This window comes from Chionomys nivalis, chromosome 7, assembly GCF_950005125.1.
Source record: "Chionomys nivalis chromosome 7, mChiNiv1.1, whole genome shotgun sequence".
NCBI classification, from domain to species: Eukaryota; Metazoa; Chordata; class Mammalia; order Rodentia; family Cricetidae; genus Chionomys; species Chionomys nivalis.
In genome coordinates this window covers 77,894,605-77,919,482 of record NC_080092.1, presented here as the reverse complement: position 1 = coordinate 77,919,482, position 24,878 = coordinate 77,894,605, and the positions used below count along the sequence as shown (strand labels likewise).

General features: G+C 48.9%; 1 protein-coding gene across 1 annotated transcript in view; it reads left to right on the top strand.

Moving 5' to 3' along the window:
* Plxdc1 (plexin domain containing 1) overlaps positions 1-8,384 on the top strand; it is a 56,846-nt gene extending 48,462 nt beyond the window's left edge. The window contains exons 12-14 of the mRNA XM_057776488.1: positions 2,958-2,993; positions 5,302-5,462; positions 7,162-8,384. Coding sequence (XP_057632471.1) covers positions 2,958-2,993; positions 5,302-5,462; positions 7,162-7,281 — 317 coding nt within the window. The 3' untranslated portion in view covers positions 7,282-8,384. The remainder of the gene's footprint in view (positions 1-2,957; positions 2,994-5,301; positions 5,463-7,161) is intronic.
* Positions 8,385-24,878: the final 16,494 nt, after the last annotated feature.

The window sequence follows — 24,878 nt, the reverse complement described above, 5'->3', positions numbered from 1 at the left end:
ACATAAAACAAACAAACAAACAAAAGAAACAAACTTAACATTACATTCTTCAAGTAATTGATTGGTCTATATTCTCAGTCAAGCTAATTTGTCCAATGATAGTTAAGGCTACTTTGATCAGTTTTTTTTTTGTTTGTTTTAATTTTTTCCTGTGTTTTGTTTCTTGAGATAAGGTCTTGCTATACTATGTTGCCCTTGCTGGTCTTGAATTTGGGATGATCTAGCCTCCCCTCAAGTGCTAGAGTTATTGACATGCACCACCATGCCCAAGTCTTTGGTCAGTTTTTGTTAACCAACTGTTTTCAACTTGCAATTAAAAAATCAGTTCCAAGTTGCATTTAAATAACTGTATTGAAGTGCTGGAAGTGTATTTATAAATCTGTGACTTTATTTTCAATTTGTAGGAATTAACCCTTTAATTTTTTACTTAAAAATTACTATTTTTATTATTTTTAATTATGTGTGTTCATATGTACAGGGATGCCCTAGGAGGCCAGGGCTATCTATTGGGTTAGAATTCCAGGAAGTTGTGATCTGTCTGGCATTGGTGCTGGGACTCAGACTCAGGTCCTCTGCAAGAGTAGCCTGTGCTCTTGATCACTGGGCCATCTCTCCAGCCCTGTCAACATTTAAAGACTGAATTAGTATGTGTGCGTGATATGGGCAGGAGCACACGCCATGGTGCATGTGTGGAGATCAGAGGATTTCCCTTCTTCCACCTTCACATAGGCTCAGGGAATCAAACTCGGGTCACTGGACTTGTGCACCAAGTGCCTCTACTTCGAGCCATCTCACTGACCCAAGGGATCAGCTTTTTATATTTATATTTTATAATCATTTAAAAATTGAAAAATAATTGTTAGGATTTCAAAGTAAAATCTACAGAAGTAGGCATATTCTACAGATTTTATTTCTTGTTCTACCCCTTCAGCTTATTTCCTTTCTCCCATAAAACCAAAAAGTTTTTTAAAAAAAAAAAATTAAAAAAAATTTTAAGCCTAATGTTGGTGGCTCACACCTTCAATCCTAGCACTTGGGAGGCAGAGGCAGGAGGATCTCTGTGATTTCAAGGCCAATCTGGTCTACAGTGTGAGTTCCCGGACAGCCAGGACTGTTACACAGAGAAACCCTATCTCAGAAAAAAACCTTTGTGTGTGTGTGTTTTCCCAGTATGTATGGCTGCATACCACATACATGCAGCATGCAGCACCCACAGAGGCCAAAAGAAGATGTCAGATCTTCTGGAACTGGGAGCTGAACTCAGGTCCTCTGGAAGGACAGCAAGTACCCTTAACTTCTGAGCCATCTCTCCAGCCCCCAACTTAATTTTTTTCTTATAGTTTTCTTCCATTATCTATATTTTGATACTTCAGAACCCCGAGAGAGCAGACAGAGTAGATGTGGAAGCACTTGGGGATCCCAGTGCTGCAGACAAGCAGGTGTCAAGGACAGTGAGGCACAGAGAACATAAACTGTCTCCTGAGAAGCGGCAGTACCTGGACTAGTGAGAGGCCGGCAGGGCATTCGGCTTGGGTGAGGGCTTAAAGGAGGCTCCTAAATGCCCAAAAATAATATTTGAGATAAATAGTTCAATGCGGTGTTTATAAAGATCAAAATTAATCTAAAAACTCGACAATGTACCAAATACCAACGTTTTTGGCAGAGGATGGGACTCCCAGGTCAGCTCTGCAGGGTTTTCTGTGATGATACAGTGGGGGGCAGTCAGGGGAGGTTTGGGGATGACAGACATGGAGGCAGAAGCCACAATGGCTCAACAGCTCAGCCTGGGAAGGACCGGGGCCCTGAAGGGCCTTGAGCATCACTCCAGCCACTTTCAGCAGCTTCCGCTCCAGTGTGCAGCTGTGACATTTAAGAGACTACTAGGGCCTCAAACGCCAGTGAGCAAACACGGTACCCACTAAGAGTCTCCAGCAGCCTGGACGGTGGAGGTCCAGCAGGAAGATGGATGAAAAGCTATAAATTGTGGTGCCATTAAGACGGTTTCAAGCTGAAGTGGTTAGAGCCACAGCCTGCAGTGCTATGGGACTCTCAGACACAGAACTTCTGGCTCCCTTTGCCTCATGTGGCAAAACCCCAGGAAGAAGGTTGACCGCGGAAGAGACTGAGAAAGCCGCTGGTGTACACCTTGAGCAATAGAGAGGGAGCTGAAATTACTGCAGTCCCAGGAGTCTGCGAGCAAACCGGGGGACCACTACAAGCCTTCCACAGCATCCGGCTGCCCCTTAGAAGGCCAGGCAAGATTTCCATACAGCATTCCAGCCAGCTGCATGGCCCTGTTCATCTCTCCACCCACCTGTATACACAGCTGGCAAATTCTTTGACTGGGGGCTGTCCTGTCTTCCTTACTTCCCAGCTTACAACTCACTTCCTCCCTCTGGGAAACTCTGTTGATTCCCATGATCTGGGTGAGGCCTGCAGAGATAGCTTCATCATGTGAAGTTTATTTATTTATAGTTTTGGGAGTTTTTGGTTTGTTTTTTTTTTTTTTGGTTTTTTTTTTTTTTTTTTTTTGTGTGTGTGTGTGTGTGTGTGCATGAGCTCGTGTTAGAGCCTAAATCCGGAGCTTCCCACATGTCCCATTCTTGGCATGTGCTCAGTGACTGAGCTACAGCCTGGTATTGTGTGTGTTTAATTGGCCCTCTGCTTCCTACCCCGTGCAGGTGGGGACCATGTCCATCCATTATCTACAGTCTCCCTAACCCTATCCGCAGCGTGCCCAGCCCATAGTAAACACTCATTTTTGTTGAATGAATGACACAGATAGGAAAAGCTGGCTTGTCCCAATCATCCCTTACATTGCTTTATAGTTTTGGGCAGGACATCTCCCCTGTCTAAACAGAAAGTTTGGAAAGGACACCTTCTGAAAGTTCCATCTAGACCTGGGGTGACAAAGTCTGAATGATCCACTAATCTTGCTCCTTCTGTCCTCTTTGAAGATGACACCAAGCTGAATCCCTACGCAGGAGGAGACGGTGAGTATAGAATTGCCTGTCCCTCTTCACCAGATGAATGGCTGGGGGTCCACCCTGAGGAGTCACAGCAGTGGGGAAGGGAGAAGAGCAAACCACGAGGGTCTCAGGCCTCTGGCTGAACAGGAGGTTGGCGGGTCTGCTGCCACAGACCCCTGGGTCAATGGAACACGTCTACTCTAGACCCCTCTTGTCTCAGCCAGGAGCCTCCTGTGTCTGTTGCCCTGAAAAGAATTTGAGGAAATGGCTGATCTGGTGCCACTTGGCAAGGGGACTTGTGACAGGGGGACCTGCTGCCCTGTGGGCCTCAGCTATATGGGGCGAGCAGTTTCCACAACATCCAGATTTTTCCCCAGGCAAAGAGCACACAGCTGTTGTCCATGCCTATCTGTAGAGGTCCCAGAGGGGGGCTACCACCAGCCTCAGAGAGATGTTCTCTGGTCATGTAAAGCCCCCCATCTTGCTGTGGCCCAACAAGGATGGACATGGGAATGCCTTTCTAGCTCCAGGCTGGGGGTGTCCTTGGGAGTCCAGCAGGAGAGCCTCCTTTTCCTAGGCGCAGTCTGGCATACCTCTCAGTGGAGATGACACCATTGTTCCCCTCCATAAGTTTGAGAGGCTGGGTGTGTGTGAGGGGGAAGGAACCGGGCCAGACTCTTCCAGCTTGTGCTACGTGCTCATCCACCACAACCCAGATCAGAGTATCACAGCAAGCTAAAGGCCAGTGGCCAACCACCAAGTCAGCAGAGGCTAGCCTGGGTGTGTCCCCTCAAAGTTTCCACTTCACGGCATCACTAGAGTGGCCCGGATGGTCTCTGTCCTGGGTTTCTTCTGTGTACACAGTGCCCGGCACAAATGGGGTGAGCAAGAATCCTGATGCAGTCAACGCCCTGTCGAAGGCCTCACACTCCAGTTCCCCTTCCCACCCGAGAGCCACGTGAGAAGGATTGGGCGTTTCTATTGCTGATATTCACCTCTGTCTTTTAGCTCATTCCTCCACACTAGGTAGGGAAGGCAGAAATACCCACCCCAGGTAACGTTAGGGAACCCGCCTTCCCACAGCCGACACTGTCTGTGTGTCCTTGGGCATATGGCGTGACATCTCTGTTTCTGTTACCTTAGACATAAAAGAAAGGGTGAATTTGGATGACCCTTTGGATGTATTTCAAATGCCTGGGATATTCTCTAACAGTGGTTTGTAGGTTCCTGAGGAGGGTCTGCCTCATCCCACTGACTTCAGCCAAAATAGGACCCCCTCTTCACAGTGGACCCCACTGTGAAGTGGTTCTGAAGAGCTAGATAGTAATCCTACCACCCCACAGGTCTTAACCTGGCAACAGACAGAAACAAGATAACTATGGTTGCTTGCTATCAAAGCAATTAATACTAGTTCAGGACTTCCGAGATGCTGGGCGAGGTTCTCAGGGCTTGGCATGAGTTCTGTCATTTTATGCATGGCACAGTAACCCCAGCTAGACAGCTATTGTCCTTGTCCTACAAAGGTGATAACAGGCTCACAGAGGCTAATGTGCCCAAAGTCACACAGATAATAAGTGATAGCTTATAGGTTTGAAGCCAGTCTAGATTCCCTATCTCTCTTTACTCATTATTGTTGTTGTTACTATTATTATTATTACTATTATTTAGATAGGGTTCTTACTGAATAGTCCTGACTGTCCTGGAACTCATTCTGTAGACCTTGAACTCACAGAGATCCATCTGCCTCTGCCTCCCAAGTGCCGGAATTAAAGGCGTGCGCCACCAAACTCAGGCTGAGTTCAGACTTCACCACGTAGGTGAGGATGCGATCTTGAACTCTTCACCCTCTTGTCTTCTCCGAACTTCTGAGATTATGGGCCTTTGAGACCACACTCAGAGCTAAGATTCCAATTTTTTAAAATTACATTTATTTCATGTGCGTAGTCTGTGAACACCTGCTACCCTCCCTCTGGAGATCAGGGAACAATTCACAGCTCTCTCCTTTCCACCATGGGGTTCCCAGGGCTCGAACTCAAGTTACAAGGCTCAGAGGCAAGCGCCTTCACCCACCGAGCCGTCTTCTAACTATCACGTGCCCTTTGTGAGTTCCTCAGAAGTGCTGACTGATGTGGCCTCTTTAAAACTTAAGAGAAGCTTCTAAATGATTCTAGAAAATGCCTCAAAGGTGCCAGAACATTCGTGTTGTTCATTCCACCAACTCTCACCGTACCTCTTTGTGGGTTTGAAAGTGTGGGTGTTCGGGGTGTTCATCTTGGGGACCCTGTCAGAACCCAAGGCTTTGAGGCCTAGCTTCTTTTTGTTATCTCCACAGGACTTCAAGACAACTTGTCCCCGAAGACCAAGGGCCCTCCTGTGCACCTGGGCACCATTGTAGGCATCGTGCTGGCTGTGCTCCTAGTAGCGGCCATCATCCTGGCTGGGATTTACATCAGTGGCCACCCTAACTCCAATGCTGCGCTCTTCTTCATCGAGGTTAGTGTGGAATTTACCCGCGTCTGCTTCGGGCGAGCTTCCACATCTGGATTTCCCTCACCATTCGGAACCCATCCTGTCCTGTCCCATCCCATCCCATGCCATGCCATTCCTCACCTCCCTGAGGAACTTTCCTCCACTCCATCCCATCTTCGGTGGCTGGTGCTCCCATCATCCTGGGACCCAGCATCGGAGGTCTCCCTTCCCAGGGCATGGTCTCCCTCCTTTCCCACTTGTGAAGTTAGGAAAGCCCCTAGAGGAGGGCAGTCAGAAATGCCATAGGTGTCCTATTAGTGGCTGGGGGCTGTCCCTAATGATCTGCGGCTTGTCGTACCCAAATTTGAGGTTTTGAACGTATTCAGAGTCATGAAGGAGCTACCATATTTTCCTACTTCTGTGGGCTTCATAGGTGATAGCCGACAAGCCAGCTCATGAGGGCTGTGCTCTTAGGCAGCTTTAGCTGGGGATGCTGCAGGTTTGATGGTCCAGAACCCAGAGGGGACAGAAGTAGATCATAGGAAGTAAGGATGTCTGGCTCCCATCCGACTGGTGAAGACATTCCTGGAGACCCATGCACACCCCCCACAATGATGTCTGAGGACGTGAAGATGAATGTGACCCTGGCCCTGTCCTCTAGGAGGTCACAAGCAGATGGCTCCCCTCAGTGAACCATCTTATATCGTATATCAGAGTGAATGTCCCCAGAACCCTGATTAAGAAGGACCATTTGAGAAGGTTCCAGAGGGGTACATCTGATACACCAGGGTCTACTTGGGTTGCAAGCCCACTGACCTCATTCCCCAGGAGGTTCCCTCAGCCTTTTAAAATGAAACAGCATCTTTCCCGTTCTGAATTTATAGCCTAGCTGGGTATCACCAAGGACCAGTGATTCCTAGGCCACAAGGACTTGGAAGGGTGGGGTCAAGGGAGGGCCTATGCATTTTGGTTTCCCATGGACTCTGATGCAGGACCCGTGCTATCTAGCAGGCCCTCTTGGCATTTTCAGAGTCTCCTAGATCATTTGGACATCTGCATCCCTTCCTACAGTCTCGTGTCTCCAGTCTGCTGTTGAAGCTTCTAGCTCAGTTTTTCAAACCACACAATGATGGATAAAATGTGTTCCTTCCAAACCTGCTTCTCAAAATGTCGGGCAAGGTGTTGCATGCTTATAATCCCAACACTTGGGAGGTATAAGCAGGAGGATTGCTGCAAGTTCAAGCATAGAGAGTTCTGGACCAGCCAGGACTATATTGGGTTTCTAGTGGCTGTGGGTTTACTTAAGAGGAATCTTGCTGAGAGAGTGGCCCTAACTACCAGGTGTCTCTACACAGTGAGCCCCTATTCCTGAGCCCCCATTTCTTCAAAACCCTTGTAAGAGGAAACCTTGCCAGGCAGTGGTGGTGCACACCTTTAGTCCCAGTACTCGGGAGGAGACAGAGGCAGGCAGATCTCTGAGAGTTCAAGACCAGCCTGGTCTACAAGAGCTAGTTCCAGGACAGGTACCAAAAACTACAGAGAAACCCTGTCTCAAAAATTCAAAAAAAGAAAGAAAGAAAGAAAGAAAGAAAGAAAGAAAGAAAGAAAGAAAGAAAGAAAGAAAGAAAGAAAGAAAGAGAAAAAAAGAGGAAACCTTGCCCTCAGGGGAGGGGAGTCCGATGAAGAGGTGGTATTTGCTGACTTTGCTTCTGTGTCTCTTCAGCGGAGACCTTACCACTGGCCAGCCATGAAGTTCCGCAACCACCCCAGCCACTCCACCTACACAGAGGTCGAGCCGTCGGGTCACGAGAAGGAGGGCTTCATGGAGGCTGAGCAGTGCTGAGCACATCAGGCCAGAGACCTGGGGATGGCATGAAAGCAAGTCACAGCAAAGAGAAGTGATTTTTCCTGGCCTCCTCTGAGCTGGCCATGGGCCAGGAAGACAACGACTTATGGTGCCCAAACTATAGTTTGGTCCTCACACCCCAGAAGAAAGGGATACAGCAACGCAAAGGAACATTAACCTCAGAGTTCCCTGTTCCGGTGGGAGAAGCCTCCTTTTTGGGGTCTCTCGATGATCTGCGCTGCAGCTATTAGCAGAGCCCCTCCTCACTGGAGACAGCCTGGCCACTGAAGCCCCTGCTGGGGCTACTGTATTCTAGGGTCAGTAGACTCAAGGGTGGTCTTCCTAGCTATGGAGTCAGTGCCCTTGACTCTAAACCCTGTGGCTCTGGAAACCTGAAGAAGGGGTGCCCTCCATCTGAGAGCTCTTATCCCTTGAGACAAACCAAATGAGAAGCGAGAAAAAAAAACCTTGTGGAACTCTTGTTTTCTGGCCGTGGTCCTTTGCTTCATCCTTTCTGCAGAGACCCAGGGCCGACATCAGAACATGCAGCCTGCAGCCCAGGCTGCACCCTGCCCTGTTCCTCAGCCTTCACCTTGCAAGCCGGTCTTGCATGGCTGCCAGTAATGAGTGGGGTGCTTACTCCACCATGTGCCTGGTGCCCGCTTTACTTGCTGGTCTGGCCTGTTGTCAACGCCAGTAGTTTTCTTCAAAGGGAGAAGCAACTTACCTGGCTCGTATTTCTCCTTGACTGACCTGGGTAGGGAGGGTTTATAGCCATTAAAAAACAAACAGGGGGCTAGAGGTTTCCTTGAGACACCCCTGCCTCAGCAGGGAGCTCCAGTTGGAGCCTGTTGAAGCACAGTTGCCATGAAGGTGGGGCAGAGAAACCTGGCGTGGGAGGGAGGGACCTTGACCTGGAAATTGGCCTCCAGCTCTCCAGCTCTGCAAAGAGCTTTGGGGGCATGGAGTTGATGCCTTCCTACTTAGCCTGGTTTTAAGGTACTTCTGTCCCTGTGATGGGCACATCTGCTTCCAAAGGACGATGAAAATTCAGCGCTCACCCTCCCTCCAAATAACTACCATCAGCCAATAAATATGTCACAGCCTCCACTCTGTCACAGTTTCTGTGCATGTAAGGAAGCTCCCGGAAAAAAAGTCTGAGCTCCAGGTGGGTCAGTGGGAGGAGGGAAGGTTGTCTGCAGATACCTGGATACATCCGGTCCAGAAAAGTCGAGCCACTCCACAATTGACCCATGAGAGGACACCAGTGACAAACAGAACCGGAAATATGTTGGTGCCCGCTCTGCTTCATAAACCAAAGGAGAGAAGGCTGTGGGGACAGGGGCTGTGGGAGGGGCTTGAGAAAGGGACAGTGAAGCAGAGTGGAGCGCCTTGCATCCGTCAGGAGACAGCCAAACATGTGACCTGGGCACCCGCCCTGTGGCTGTCTTTGCCAGTGACCAACCAGCAAAACACCATTGGGTCTGAGATGGTGCTGTACTTCGGTTTCTGTTGCTGTGATTAAACACCATGACCAAAAGCAACTTGGAAAGGCTCACAGACCCTAATGAAAGGTAATCAGGGCAGAAGCCTGGAGTCAGGAACTGGTATAGAAATCATGGGGAATGCTACATAATGGCTTGATTCCTGTGCCTTGCTCCCCCGACCCTCTCCACAGGGTTTCTCTGTGTAACAGTCCTGCCTGTCCTGGAGCTCGCTCTGTAGACCCGTCTGGCCTCAGACTCACAGAGATCTGACTGCCTCTGCCTCCCAAGTGCTGGGATTAAGGGCGTGCGCCATCGCCCAACCAGCATATTTTATTATGCCACCCAGAACCACCAGTCCAGAGGCGGCACCATGCATAGTTAGCTGGGCCCTCCCACATCAACCGTTAATCAGGAAAATGCCCTGTAGACCTGCCTACGAGAGGCAATAGAGGCATTTTCTCAGCTGAGGTTTCTTTCTTTTCCCAATAACTCTAGCTTGTGTCAAGTTGAAAAAGATAAAAACCAACCAGAACGGTCGGCTAGTGGGAAAACTCATGATGTAAACTTAGTGTTGGGGGGGGGGGGACACAGCCCCCTCTGCCCCCATCCAAATTCTGTCGCACTTCTTCAACTTTGAACCTGGGTAACCATTCTGGGTTCCTGAAATAGGGAAACAGGACGGAGGCAGGGACACCTTGCTTCTCTCCAGTGCAGGTAGGGAAACAAAGTTATGATGTGTTAGCCTGGGCCAAGCCAGCCTGGCTGGCCCTGAGGTGTTACTTTTGAAGGGACTTAGAGACATTTAAAAACAGGAAGACCTGTTTGTTTACACCAAAAAGAGCTGAAGAGCCTTGCGTTCCTCAAAACAGCCGAACACCCCACCAGAGCTATGGTCCTCGACTGCATAAGCCTCTTCCTTGTTCAGAGAAGCATTTCTGCTTCTGGGGAATGTGATCCCAGAGTTAGAGCAAGTTGGTGGGCTGGATATGGAGCGTGAGTATACAAATGGATTCAGGTCTTAGGCCTCCCCTCCATGTCTGGCTGAGTCCAGCAAGGCTAAGCTGTGCCTCCTGTATAGTGCACCAGGCTTCCCACCCCATGGCACTTCAGGTGGCTGCCAGTGCCCTCTCCACATGGTGGCTCTGAGTACCCTAGGGAAAGCGGGTGGGGGCTCTACAAAAGTCCATCACACAGTAGGGAGCTTCAATCTGTGAAACTGGACCGGGGAGTTTTCCCGGCTGTTCAAAGAGCCCAGCAGGTCCTAGGATGTCTGTGTTTTGTATCCTTTAACCAGCCAAAGAGCCAGCAAGATGGCTCAGTGGGTAAAGGCATTTGCTGTCAAACCTGAAGACCTGAGTTGGATCCCTAAGACCTGTGGAGTGGAAAGAGAGAACTGACTCCCACAAGTTGTCCTCTGACCTCTACACACGCACCATCGAACATGCATGTGCACACACATACAACAATAAATACGATTTTACAGGAGGAATAGCCCCCCCAAAAAAATGGGAATATGGGAAGAATGCAAGGGTTGGGTACAAGAGGGCATCGCTGCCTCCTCCATTCAGCCACTCCTAGATTTGTAGGTTTGTCTCCTGGGGTTTCTGATTCTAGAACACAAGGCATATGAACCCCAACACCCAGGAGACCCCCACTCGGTACCACAGACTGACTTTCCACGGTTAGCAAGAAATCACTCTCCAGCCATGAACCCCACCTAGCCCAGCAGACCCTGGGACTCTGGAGCTCACTTTTCAATCCTGTCTTAGTTATGGTTTCTGTAGCTGTGAAGAGACGTCATAACCATGGCAACCTTTATAAAGGAAAACATTTAACTGGGTGGCCTACAGTTTCCGAGGTTTAGTCCGTTGTCATCTGGGTGGGATATGACAGTACTCAGGCAGACGTGGAGCTGGAGAAGGAACTGATCATGGAAAAGGGGCTACATCTGGCTCCCACGGGCAACAGGAAGTGGTCTGAGATACTGGGAGTGTCTTGAGCGTACATAAGATCTCAAAGCTCTCCTCCACAGTGACACACTTCCTCCAACAAGGCCATAGCTATTCCAACAAAGGCACACAACCCCAATAGTGTCACTCTCTGAGCTAATGGGACCAATTACATTCAAACTACCACAAACCCGGAGGCTGAGGTTCAAAGTGTCCTTTGGTCCACTCTGTGGGCTGGCCTTGAACTCACAGAGATCTGCCTGTCTCTGCCTCCTGGGTGCTAGGATTAAAGATAAGCCCCACCATTGCCCAGCTAAAACTGGTACATTTTATCAGGTTCACTGTGTCATGTATCTCTCTCTCTCTCTCTCTCTCTCTCTCTCTCTCTCTCTCTCACACACACACACACACACATGCACACACACTGCCAAAAACACTGAACAAATGCTTGGGAGTCTGACAGTGATAGTGATAGTGACAGGATCAGGTATTTGAAGTCATCTTTGGCTGCATGTCAAGTTTGAAGCCAGCCTGGGCTACATAATTCCTATCTCCATAAAGCAAATAGCAATAACAATATGTTGGACAAGGTCAGAGCTACACTCAGCAGTTAGCGCAATATATTGGGATGGTGGCAAAAGCTGCTAGCCAGACACACTTCCAGAAGCAGAGTATTCGCAACTTGAGCTGACCCAGGCTGGCTCTGAGCAGGACTGAGTCTTCCTGGTCGTGGGGACAGGCTTGGGCTGGCATGAAGTAGTACTTAGGGGCTGTGCCCGGACTCCCTGGCCATGAGAACCCACAGCAGAAGAATCAATGTCACCAATTAAAACAGTCTGTCTTCTTCCAAAAAGTTACTGGAATTTCAATATATCTAGAAGGATCTGGGTTTTAGGGGACTCTGGCTGCCCTACAAACACTGTATTTGTATTTCTTGTATGAATTCGCGGTGTTAAGAATAAAAAGGACCAGGCAGTGGTGCAAGCCTTTAATCTCAACACTAGGGAGGCAGAGGCAGGCGGGTCTCTGGGAGTTCAAGGCCAGCCTTATCTACAGAGTGAGTTCTAGGACAGGTTCCAAGGCGAAGCAGAGAAACCCTATCTCGAAAAACCAAGATAAAAAATTAAACGTCTTGGGGGCTGGAGAGATGGCTCAGTGGTTAAGAGCACCGCTTGCTCTTCCAAAGGTCCTAAGTTCAACTCCCAGCAACCACATGGTGGCTCACAACCATCTGTAATAAGATCTGGTGCCCTCTTCTAGCTTGCAGGCATACATGCAAACAGAATACTGAGAATACTGTATACATAATTAATAAATAAATCTTTAAAAAAAATTAAACGTCTTTTACAACCTTGGCTTCGTGCAGAGCATGATATTAAGGATGTAGAGTCCACACCCCTTGGTCCAATGCTTGCCCCTCTCTTACCTAAACCTGACTATGGAGGAAAAGGCTCCAGGCACTGGCCCAGCAGGAGCCCCGCACCCACAGCCTCATCCAGGAACAACCCCAGTGGTGGACTTTTGTTGAGTTTATAAGTCCTTGAAAGCCAACTTCATGCATTTTTTATCACTATCTAGAGGGAAGAATAAGCCTGAGTGAGTTGACACCGTCACATTTCTGGATGCCTCACGTTCACACAGCTCCAGCAGCCTCATGTTCTCAGTCCTGTTTTCCGCCTCACAAACATGAGTTATCAGACCAAACGAACAGAAAAATCTTCAAACTCCTCACAGCCAAAACCACTGACGCCAGATTTCAGGCTCTAAACAAGCCAATTTATAAATAAACATACCCTGCTCGCCAAATGAAGGGGAGCATGCTGGGAAAAGCAGTGGAGGCTGTTGGTGAGGAGCAGGTGAGGAGCTGCAAGGAGTCAGAAGGTGGGAGCTGAGCCCCAGCAGTGCCTGAGGAGCTGTGTGACATGAGCCAAATCACTGAACTTCTCTGGGCTTGTTTCCACCTCTGTGAAGTGGGAGGGGCTGGTAGAGTTGGTCCAAGGAGAGGCCGTAGTGCTCGCCCTTACCTAGTTGTTTGCAGTTCATACAGCAATTTGAACTAAAGCATCCTTTTCTTGTTTATCATCCTGACAGGATGACCACATTGTTCCAGTTGGTCCAAGACTCTCCTGGCTCTAGTCCTGAACCTCCTGCTTCCCAGGAGACTCTTTGATCCCAGGCACCGGAGACATACTATCCCTGGGACTCTCCCACTCCACTGGCTGAAGGACGTTAGGGCTGTAGTCAGGAGCCCTGCTGGTCCACACAGGTCCAGCGGTGTGAGCAGCGTGAGTGAGTCAGTGTGGAAACACAGCACTCAGGCCCACCTGCTCCAGACACACTGAGTCAGAACACGCATTTGAGCAGCCTTAGGGATTCATGGGAAGCAGTTCTACTTATGGGAGAGGCTTTGTTTTCCCCATTTTTCAGACAAAGAAACTGAGGCTCAGATAATGACTTACTTATCTATTCATCATGTGTGTCGTGGACCGAGTGACCCATCCTAGGTCTCACACAGCTAGTAAGACAAGCCCCAAACCCAGGCCTTCAAAGTCCCACTGGAGATTATCCTCTGTGTACCTCACACCAGTACAACTCCACACGGTCACAGTGTGACAGAGAAACAGATTCTAGATTCTGACAGAACACCCCTCCCCGGCCCACGGAGACCCTCTCTTAGGTGCACAGTCACGACTTCCAGTCCTTGGCTCCTGAAGCCGTATGTGCATCTTCCATTCATTTACACAACCCCAAGGTTATGCGGATGTTCTTGCTGCTGCTGCCTCCTTCATCTCCATCTTCATCTCCATCCTGTTGCTTTAGCAACAGGACCACAGGAAGAAAGCACCCTGGATGAGTAAGCCATGACTGCTGCCGCCGCCGCCACCAATGATGATAATGGCAATAACTATGATGATGACAATGATGATGGCGATGATGATGACAGTGATGAAGGTGGCAATGATGATAATGAAGATAATGATGACAATGATGATGATGACAATGATGATGAAGATAACGACAGTGATGAAGATGGCAATGATGATGATGAAGATAATGATGACAATGATGAAGATGACAATGACAGTGATGATGATGATGATGACGATGACAATGATGATGAAGATGACAGTGATAAAGATGGCAATGATGATGATGATGAAGATAATGATGACGATGACAATGATGATGAAGATGACAGTGATAAAGATGGCAATGATGATGATGAAGATAATGATGACAATGATAGTGATGAAGATGGCAATGATGATGAAGATAATGATGACGATGATAGTGATGAAGATGGCAATGATGATGATGATGAAGATAATGATGACGATGACAATGATGATGAAGATGACAGTGATAAAGATGGCAATGATGATGATGAAGATAATGATGACGATGATAGTGATGAAGATGGCAATGATGATGATGATGAAGATAATGATGACGATGACAGTGATGATGAAGATGACAATGACAGTGATGATGAAGATGACAATGACAGCGATGATGATGATGACAATGATGATGAAGATGACAGTGATAAAGATGGCAATGATGATGATGAAGATAATGATGACAACAGTGATGAAGATGGCAATGACAGTAAAGATGACGATAATGCTTTAAGACTTCCTTTATGTGTATGGTATTAAGCCTGCCCGTCATGTAAGTCTGTGCACCAGGTGCATGCCTGGTGCCTGCTGAGACCACAAGAGTTACAGAAAGTCGTGAGCTGCCATGTGGGTGCTGGGAACAGACGGCACGCCTAACCACTGAACCATCTTTTCAGTCTGCTGCTCTGCTTCTGGAAAGAGGGTCCCTGCTTGAGCTGTTAAGACCAAAGAGGAATTCTTTGGAGAGTAGAGGCTGTTTTCTTTTTCTGATATTCACAGAACATTTTTCATATCAGGTCCCAAAGGACAGCTAGATGATACCCACTGTTCTCCACAAAACTGAAAGCCCCGAAAATGAGGCCTCTGACAGCAGGCCTGGCTGTGAGATGACTCGGTGCAGGTAAGCTCTTGCCACCAAACCTGACAACCTGAGTTTGATCCCTGGGACCCGTATGGCGCAAGGAGAAAACCGATCCTCACAAATTGATCTCTGGCCTCCACACATACACTGCAGCGAGGGCACACACAAAATAAATACATGTAATCAGTCATCCCCGGGTCCTTGGGTCTGGATGGTTGTAAACACCCTGTGGTTTGATGGAGTGTCCAGAAGAGGCAAGAGTCATCCTGCCCAATTAGACTGAGAAAAGGCAGAAAAATCTTCAAACCAACAACAGATTTGGTTTCCCTCAACAGCCTGCCCTAGGTCTGTTCCAGTAGATTCAATTTTTATTTCTGTTTTTCTGAGGTCCTGGGAGCAGGATGTGTGTGTGCGGGGGAACAGGGAGTGTTTTTTCCCAATGAGATACATCACTAGGCCTAATTACCATTTTGGATTCACTCACAGAGATAGACTGCTGTCCCCCAGCCTTGCCCTTGACTCCATTCTCTCAGGGAATATTTGAAAGCCCCTTCTCAAGGTCCAAGAGCCTTCCCCCAGGACCTGTTTCTTCCCCAGGGCTCACAGCTGCTGAACCCTTCCTCTGTCCCTCAGGTCTCCTCCCCAAAGCCTGCCAGGGTCTGAAAAGTTCCCCTGTTGCATGCAGCCTCCTCCAGCCCCAGAGGGATCAAAATGAACAGCTCTGGGCAATGGCGAAGCCTACAGACAACAGCCCTTGCCTGAGGCAGGGTAGGAAGATATAGAAATCATGGGGCTCTGAGGAAAGGGAGGAACACCTGACCCTGGGATCTGAAGCTTCTCACCAACTGAGAAGCTGCAAAAGTTGCTGATGGGATTAATGTCCCCTGGACATAGAAACACTTCAGGTGAGCAATAGTCTTGGGTCTGAATACAAATGGGCTCAGGTAAGGCCTCATTGCCTTCCTCAGACATCACCTGAGATCCTACAACTTAAATGAATAAACTTCACTCTGGAGGCTGAAGAGCTGGCTCGGTGGTAAAGAGTGAGTCTTCTCAAGCTCTCACTGTCAACCCTCCCTCAGTCAAGGGCTCTGCGGGCCCTTCTTTCACAGAAGCTTAACTTCCCAGCCAGGAAGGGGAATCCACTCAGCTCCAAGAGTCTTGGGTTCCCACTGCTGGGTGACCCTGTCTGGCTAGGCTCTGGCCTTCTCGCCATTGGATGACCCTATCTGGCTAGGCTCTGGCCTTTTCGCCATTGGGTGACCCCGTGTGGTAGGCTCTGACCTTCTCGCCGTTGGGTGACTCCGTGTGGCTAGGCTCTGGCCTTCCATGAATGAACTCTCCTCAGGACAGCGACACCTGTTATTTTCCAGCTATTTGGATGGTTTTCCTATCCAGTCCCTCAGCCTTGTAGTTCCACCCAAGGGACACTGAACCCTGACAAAGTGACCTGCCCAGGACCCCAGAGTATGTGGGAATAGTAACTGCTGGCACCAGAGCAAGGGGGTGGGACAGTGAGCACTTGGCCTCGGAAACTACAGGGCCTGAGCCCACTTCTGGTGCCTCAGTATCTCTGTCTCGCTGTCAACATCATTTGAGAGGAAACGCTGGGATGACAGCGCCCGCCACATCAGGCTTCTGGGAAGATCAACACCCTTGGTGTTTGAAACCATGCACCCTCGTCAAGCACTTACTGTCATTTGTATTATTTGTTAATGGCTGACCACACTCATCCATTAGCCCAGGGTGGAGAAGGGATTTTTCTAGTGCTTTTGGCCACTTCTTCCAGAAGGAAGAGTTCTGCTTGGCTGACTGCCTACATCTTTCTCTCAGACACCTGCTAATCCAGGGTTATGAAAGACACCTCCTTCTCAGCACGGGTGACTCTCAAGGTGACTCTCGGATCTGGACATTTAGTCACCACTGATTCACATATATATATATATATATATATATATATATATATATATATACACACACACACACACACACATACACACACATACACACAACACACACACACAACACACCCGTAATCCAATCACTTAGAAGGCTGAAGCATGAGGACAGTAAGTTCGAGGCTAACCTAGGCAACACAGAGACAATAGTGAGCTTCTATATCTGGAATCTCTCTCTCCTTCTCCCTCTCCCCTTCCCTCTCTCTCTCTCTCTTTCTCTCTCTTTGGGGGTGGAGGAGAGTGGGCTGAGTACCTAGAATGTCCTCTTTGTAAACTAGATAAGGCCCTAAGCTTATTTTCCTCTTCCCTTCTAATTTTTTATTTACATTAACCAATACAAATTCTTTTTAGGAACAGGTTAGACACTCAAGAGGCAGAAGGAGGCTGGTCTCTGAGTTCAAGGCCATTTGGAGGCCAGCTAGATCTATAGAGCGAGTTCCAGGACAGCCATGGCAACACAGAGAAAGTCTGTCTCAAACTCCCCCTCCCCCTGAAAAGAAACCATTTAGACTGGGGTGTGGTTCAGTGGTAGAGACTTCCCTAGTCTATGAGACTCTTGGGCTTGATCCCAAGCATCAGTAAATAAGCAAAACCAAACAATCATATTAGCCTGACACAGTGCCTCAGTGACACTCAGCACAGGACAGGCGCTCCAGTGGATAAGGTAAGCGAATGTGGGCCTGATGTCTCTTCTGCTTGTCAGAGCAGTCCCCACCCCACTCCCCCTACCCCCCCACCCCCATCCACCCCCACCCACCCCCATGGGTATTATAATGGGAAGAAACAGACTGGAAAGCTTTCGCACTCTTTCAAGGTCATGGAAGGAGTCGCTGTGAGCTTGGGTGACGCTCTCTTGCCTGCAGTGTGTTTGGAGCCTTGGGCTGAGAATGGAGCAAGGTAAGGCCCTGGGCCTGCCTGCCTGCGGAAGCCTCTTATTCTCAAGTGGATGGAGAAACCAGACTTAGGGCCCTCCTCTCCCCTTCCCTGTCTTCTCTTCTTCAGGAACACAGGAAGTCAATGGCCTGACAGCTCCCAGCAGAAGGGCAAGGGAGCCCTGGCCATGGAGGCTCTTCCCACACAGAGGTCACAGGCCTGGGTCTGCCAGTTCTTGATCAGAAAATTGAGTCTCAGTCCTTAGCACCCAAATGACTCATAGGCAGTGTGCTTCACAGAGAACGGGCACAAAACCAAGAACGGCAGGGCACCGCAGTGAACAAACCACTTCCCAGAACCTTCTTTCTAGCCAGGTCCCAGGGTCTGGGGAAAGCCACCTGGTATGACATGGACACAGAGGAGGGGAGATCTGTAGGGGTTCTTGTCCTATTACTGAGAACCGGAGGCCCAAAGGCTACTGGGGTGGTTTGAATGTAATCGGCCCCCATAAACTCACAAGAGTGCCACTATTGGGAGGTGTGGTGGCCTTGTTGGAGGAAGTACATCACTGTGGAGGTGGGGCCTCCAGGTCTCTTTTGCTTAAGCTTTGCTCAGTGTCCCGTAGACTTCCTGTTGCCTTCTGATCAAGATGTAGCCAGCACCATGTCTGCCTGCATGCCATCATTGTCCCACCACGATGGAAATGGACTGAACCTCTGAAACTGTAAGCAAGCCACCCCACAATTAAATGTTTTCCTTATAAGAGTTGCTGTGGTCATGCTGTCTCTTCACACCAATAGAAGCAGGAGAGGGGGCTGGAGGGCTGGCTCACAGGTTAAGAGCCCTGGCTGCTCTTCAGAGGACCACAGTTCAATTCCCGGCACCCACATGTATGCTCACAGCCATCTATAATGAGATCTGGTGCCCTCTTCTGGCCTGCAGGCATGTAGGCGGGCAAAAAACACTGTATACATAATAAATAAATAAATTTGCAAAAGGAAAAGAAAAGCAGGAGATCTCTGCAGGTCCCCCAAGGTTCCTCCCATTCCTGCTTGTCTCCAGTAGCTAAAGAAAAACCCATCCCATGGTCACTCCCACCTTGTCTTCATGTCACCCACACAGCTGGAACTGACAACTAACAATTACGTGGGTCTCTCCAGCTGCTTGTTTTCCACACTCTCTTTGGAGCTCATCAGTTTGGCAAGGCAGTGCCCCCACGCCTGCCTCTGCCCCACGCTTAATCAAAGGATTCCTCTGTGGCACTTCACAGCTCTCAAAACACTTCACACACTCACGTCTTAAAGACAGCCGAGTGGGAGTGGAGAGCATGCGCAGGTGCGGTTGCGGTTCGCATCCTCGGATGCGGTTCGCTTCAGTGCTGGCCTTCTCCAGCTTGGACTAAAACAAGCGTGCTGCAGTATTCAGCACAAATACAATCGTGCTTTCTGTTGGCATTGTTTTCAAAGCACTTCCTTATTGCAGGGTCTCATCTGACCATCACAGGTCTCTTTTGAAGTTGGCAGGGTAGGGATTGGCATCCTGCCTTTTCTCCGGCTTATTTACTTTGTGGGACTGTGGGTGTGTGTATAGGTGCACACGTGCCTTAGTATATGTGGTAGTGAAAGGACAGCTTGCAGGAGTCAGCGCTCGTCTTCTTCATGTGGGTCACAGGGATTGAACCCAAGTCTTCAGGATTGACCGCAGGCCCCTTTATCTACTAAGCCAGCTTGCCTGCCCAGCCTCCAACTCTTTATGACTGGCAGTGCTGGGAGTCAAAACAAGGGCCTTGAATATGCTGTACAATTTCTGGAAAAATAAAATAAAAAATTTTAAAAAGACATTGCCAGGAGTTGGAGAGACAATTCAGCAGTTAAGAAAACTTGCTGTTTGGTTCACAGAATCCATACTGGGCATGTCCAGCTCCAGGACATCTAACGCCGGATTCTGACCTCTGTGGGTACACACGTGCATGTGGCATACAGAGAGGAGAGAGGAAGGCATAGGCCTGTCATTCAAACAATAAGGAGACAAAGCAGGAGGATGAGGAGTTCAAGGCTAGCCTCAGCTACATATGGAATTCATTGTGGACTACATGAGACCCTGTCTCACACAAAAACAACAGACATTGCAGGGCACAGTGATGCACGTCTGTAATCTGAGCCCACAGGCAGGTGAGACGGGAAGGATACTTTGATATCCAGACCACACTGGACTCTATTGTGAGAGTCTTTCAAAAATAATAAGACAGAGTAGGGCCGAGATGCCCAGGGACAAAGGCACTTGCTGCCAAGCCTGATTGCCCGAGTGTGACCCCTGGGACACGGAGGAAGGAGAGAACTAATCCCACAGAGTTGTCCTCTGACCTCCGCATGTGCACCCTACACACAGCGTGTGTATGGACATACACAATAACAATAAAAAGTAAAATGATAATAATGATTTAAAGGAGATAGTCTTGCCTAAGGACATCTAGTTAGCAACCTGGGGAGTCAGGACTTGAACCCTGGCCCTATGATGGCTTCAGGTTTGTGCTTTTACCCCTGAGAACTCATTAAGGTAGAGTCTTGAAAGGCAAAGGTGGCAACCTTTCACCCATAACAGATCTTCCCTCTGCAGTATCCCTGGAAGGCAGAGAGAGCATTGCTTAAATACATCTAGGAATGCGAAGGTTCATTTTTTTTCTTTCTTTTCTTTCTTCTTCTTCTTCTTCTTCTTCTTCTTCTTCTTCTTCTTCTTCTTCTTCTTCTTCTTCTTCTTCTTTTTTTTTTTTTGTGGTTTTTCAAGACAGGGTTTCTCTGTGTAACAGTACTGGTTGTCCTGGAACTTGCTTTATAGACCAGGTTGGCCCCGAACCCACTGAGATTCACCTGCCTCTGCCTCCCGAGTGCTGGGATTAAAGGGATGTGCCACCATGGCCGGCAGGTTCATTATTTTTGGAGGCAATGTTTCCCCCTGTCGTCCAACTGGAGCTCAGGGTTCCCACAGAGGAAGGATGGCCTGGGTCACACTGGTTTCTAGGGAGAGGCTCCGCTGCACTTCCCTGGTAGGAGCCTAATCTGTTACCACCACTCTCATCGTGTCCTGCAAACCTATTTAGGGAACTCTCGCCTGCTTGGTGTGGCGTTGGGGCCACAGCTGAAGCGAATACCTGGGGTTTCGTTCATGGAAAGGCCGCCCACAGTTGAAAGGATAATTTTCTTCCTGCTGAGCCGACAGGTTCCCATCTGGCAGGGGCTGCAAGCTGTCTCTTTAGAAAGAAAAAAAAAAAAACACCCGACAGAAAAGGCAAGCTTCTGGCCCGCCTTTGACAGATTCCCTCAGCTACTCTAGGAGGGGGAAATGCTGAGATGGGTGTGGGGGAGGAGAAGGGTAGGAGAGAGAAGAATCCAGGTACTGTGAGCTCACTCTCTTTTTCTAGCACTTTCTCCTCTGCATGAACTGGCAGGGCTGCCTCGCCAGCTGGGTCCTGAAAGGCTGCCCAGGTAGACAGAACCAGGAGTCCCAAGACAGCCTCAGAACCCCGGCTGCCTGCTCCTGGGAGAATTTCCAGACAGAACACAAAAAGGCGTCTCCGTCAGGACCCTGCTAGAGATTTCACTACGGGATTCTGCTTTCCTGGGCGTCCACTCCACCTCTGCAGCCCCTCACGGTGACAATCAAGCTGTAGACCCAAGGACAGCTACAGGCCACCCCCTAGTGCCAGTGCAGGCACCAACCCTGCCCGCCCCTTGCCTCCTCTCCATATCCTCTGCATCCCTATCAGAAGGAAATGAAAGAGGGCTGGGCGCGGTGGCTCTTGACAGTCCTTTCAGAAATTGAGAAGTGGAGGCGGCACTTCTCAGGAGTTCAAGGTCAGCTTCCTCAGCTGCGTGGTGAGTGAGAGGCCAGCCTGGGCTACGTGAGAGCCTGTCTCAAGAGCCTAGCCAAGCAAGCACACAAAAGGAATGTTTTCCAGGAGTTCTAGGTGTGAGCCCAAGGCTTACCATCTGGCCCACTGTTGTGCCTCAGCTACTGCCAGCATGGCAGGCCCTGTACCCAGTCAAAACCCAGGGCAGCCATTTGCGGGGAATTACAAGAGCAGATAAGCCTGAGGTCGTGTGATAATCAGGGTGTTTAGGCTCACACAAAGCCACAGGAGCCTTACAGGTTGAGTACTGTGTGTCAAGCCTGTGCAGGCGCGGTGTCGACTTGCACCAAAGATGAGAGCCAGGAGTTATTATTACCGTTTAAACTGGGTTTAGAAGACTTATGTAACAAGATCACCCAGATAAAAGTAACGGGAGGAGTTTGTATTCCTCTTGTTCTTCTGTCTCTCTTCCTTTTGTCTCTCTATCCCCTACCTCGTGTATGTGTGTGTCTGTGTGTGTGCGTGTGTGTGTATGTGTGTGTGAACAACCCTCAAGGAGTCATTCCTCAGTAACTCCCACCTTTGTTTGACTGGCCTGGAACTTTGCCGAGTAGTCTAGTCTAGGCAGCCGGCAAGCTTCCTTGGATTGCTGTTTCCACCTCCCATTTGCCATCCTTGAAATCACAAACACAGAGGATTTTTATGAGCATTCTGGTGAACCAAACTCCGGACCCCAGGCTTGCAAGGTGAATATTTTAGCAGCTAAGCCACCTTCCTGGTCCTCATTTTCCTTTTTGTGGTGCTGGGGATTGAGTCCAGGGTTATGGGCACGAGACTAGTTTACCACACCCTCAGACCTGAGAGTGGGAATTTGAATTCAGTTCTGTCCTGTTCTAAAAATAAAGATGAGGCAGGCAGTGGTGGCACATGCCTTTAATCCCAGCACTCAGGGAGGCAGAAGCAGGAAGATCTCTGTGAGTTTGAGGCCAGCCTAGTCTACAGAGTAAGTTCCAGGACAGCCAGAGATACACAGAGAAACCCTGTCTCGAAAAAAACAATAATAATAATAATATTTTTAAAAAATATGTGCTTGAAAATTTTTAACTTTCTAAAATTTAACTTTCTAACATTCACAAAGGCCCCACGAGCCAGCGCCATGGATGAATACACACCCAACACCAAGGACAGTAGCTATCAACAGGGGCTGTTCCTGCCACAGCTCTGCCCAGCTACCCGCTGTCACCAAGCTGACCGACGCACATCTTAGACACCACACTATTTCATCTGTAAATACCTCAGCGCTCTTCTCCAAAGGATGAGAACACTCTTCCACCTCTCAGAATTATGACCAGACATGAAGGTTCACCTAGGAAAGGTACTATTGTTCTGTGAAACAGAAAGATTCTACAATCTATGTCACCCCAGAGGGGAGTAAAGCAATTCCTCAGCTCGGTGGGCACGTTAGCACAATGTGGTGGTACAGCCAGTGTCTGCCAAGTTCAGGAACGGGCACCTGTCAGCCCCACAGCCCACAGCCCGCAACACCTAGCCACGCCCGGCAGTTCTGTCCTGTTCCGTACCTTCTCTCCAGGCACTAGCAACCACCCACAGAGGAAAGCGAAAGATGTCCACCCAGCCCTTTCCAGCTCAGAAGGGATCTCTCTCTCTCTCTCTCTTTTTTTTTTTTTTTTTCGAGACAGGGTTTCTCTGTAGCTTAGGAGCCTGTCCTGGAACTAGCTCTGTAGACCAGGCTGGCAGAAGGGATCTCATACACTGATGATTGCAACGCTGACACTGACTAGGCATACCTACTATGTGTAGGGCATACTGCGTGAGCTAGGCATGTCCATGTGTGTCAGCAACATAACACTTGGGTTTTAAATGTTGACTTGATTTTTTTGTGGTTCAAGTTTCCATTTGACTAGGAATTTGATCCTACGTTGAAATGCTACAGAAGGCAATAAACCACTCTGGGGCTGAAACCCTTAGTCAGTGTTAAGGAAGTGTGGGTACAGATGTGCGTTCATCCAAACCACTCTGAGAGTCGTCCTGGACAGATTGGCTCTATCAGGTCTAGGATACGGTTCCTGTCCTGTAGTGCCCTGCCTAACCACAGTAGAAAGCATCCCAAATTCAAGTTTGCAGTCACCACCCACTGCCATGCTTTGGGGCTTGCAGATCTCATCCGAAAGAGTCTGGTAGTCAGACAGGGGAAATGAAACAAAATACAACCATCACTTGATGTCCACAGGCATTGGGACCCAAGCAAGTGCCACAGTCTGAGAATCCCCAAACCTCTTGTATAGAATGGCAGAGCAGGTGAATGTAGCCCAGGTGTATCCTGCCATTGCCTGGGAGGGGTCCCAGCTTCATTTCTGTTGTTATTCTTATTTGCTTTTCTCTGGCCCCATTGGAGAATGAGCTGTGATGTGTCCCTTCCTGGCTCTTAGCACCATGGGAACAGCCACGCAAACTGGTTTCTTTTTTTTGTTTTCGGGGTAGGGGGTTCAAGATAGGGTTTTTCTGTGTAGCCTTGGAGCCTGTTTGGAACTCGCTCTGTAGACCAGGCTGGCCTCACACTCAGAGATCCACCTGCCTCTGCCTCCCAAGTGATAGGATTAAAGGTGTGTGCCACTACCACCCGGTCAACACTGGTTTCTTATTTCCCAGGGCTTGGCACAGCATGTGTGCTCAACACAGGATTGTTGACGGAAGGCTGTGGAGATGGTTCAGAAGAGGGTAATGAAACCCCTCTGCAGGACTCCAGGAAGTCAAATCGTGCAGCCTGAGAGGCTTTGATGTGGCCACCTCCTTGGGCAGCGACTGAATATGCAACAAGAGCATCTGAAGGCAGAAGAACAGCAGAACATTAAGGAAGCAACAGAAGCAAGAGCGGAAGTGCATGCATGGGAAAGGCAGTGAGCGGAGGCTTCTAGGTTGGGACAAGGCCACTAAAAATATCTGTCTCGCAGCTGGACACACAGAACTCAGCTCCGCTAACCTTATGGCCTGGGAGGGGTCCCAGCTCATTTCTGCTGTTGTAATAAAAGATTCTGGCAACCATCCATTTAAGAAAGAAAAGTTTATACTACTTATAATTGCCGGTTATAGTCCATTCTTTCAGGGAACTCAAGGCAGGAACTTAAAGTACCATTTCCATAGTCAGCAAAGAGCGAGTAAACTCGCCGTCCTCTCTGTATTCTGTCTTACATACTTCAGGGCCCTCTGTATAGGGAATGGTGCTTCCCACAGTGCATTGGGTCTTCCTACATCAATCAATCATCAAGGCAACCCTCCACAGACAGGCCTATAGGCCAACCCGATCTAGATAATTCCCCAATAAGCACTCTTACCAGAGGAGCTGGGGGGATGGCTCAGCAGTTAACGCCTGTAGTATTCTTGCAAAGGATGAGAGTTAGGTTCCCAGCACCCATGTCTTTAAGAAAAGTTTCATTCTGGGGGTTTGAGAGATGGCTCAGAGGTTAAGGCTGATCTTCCA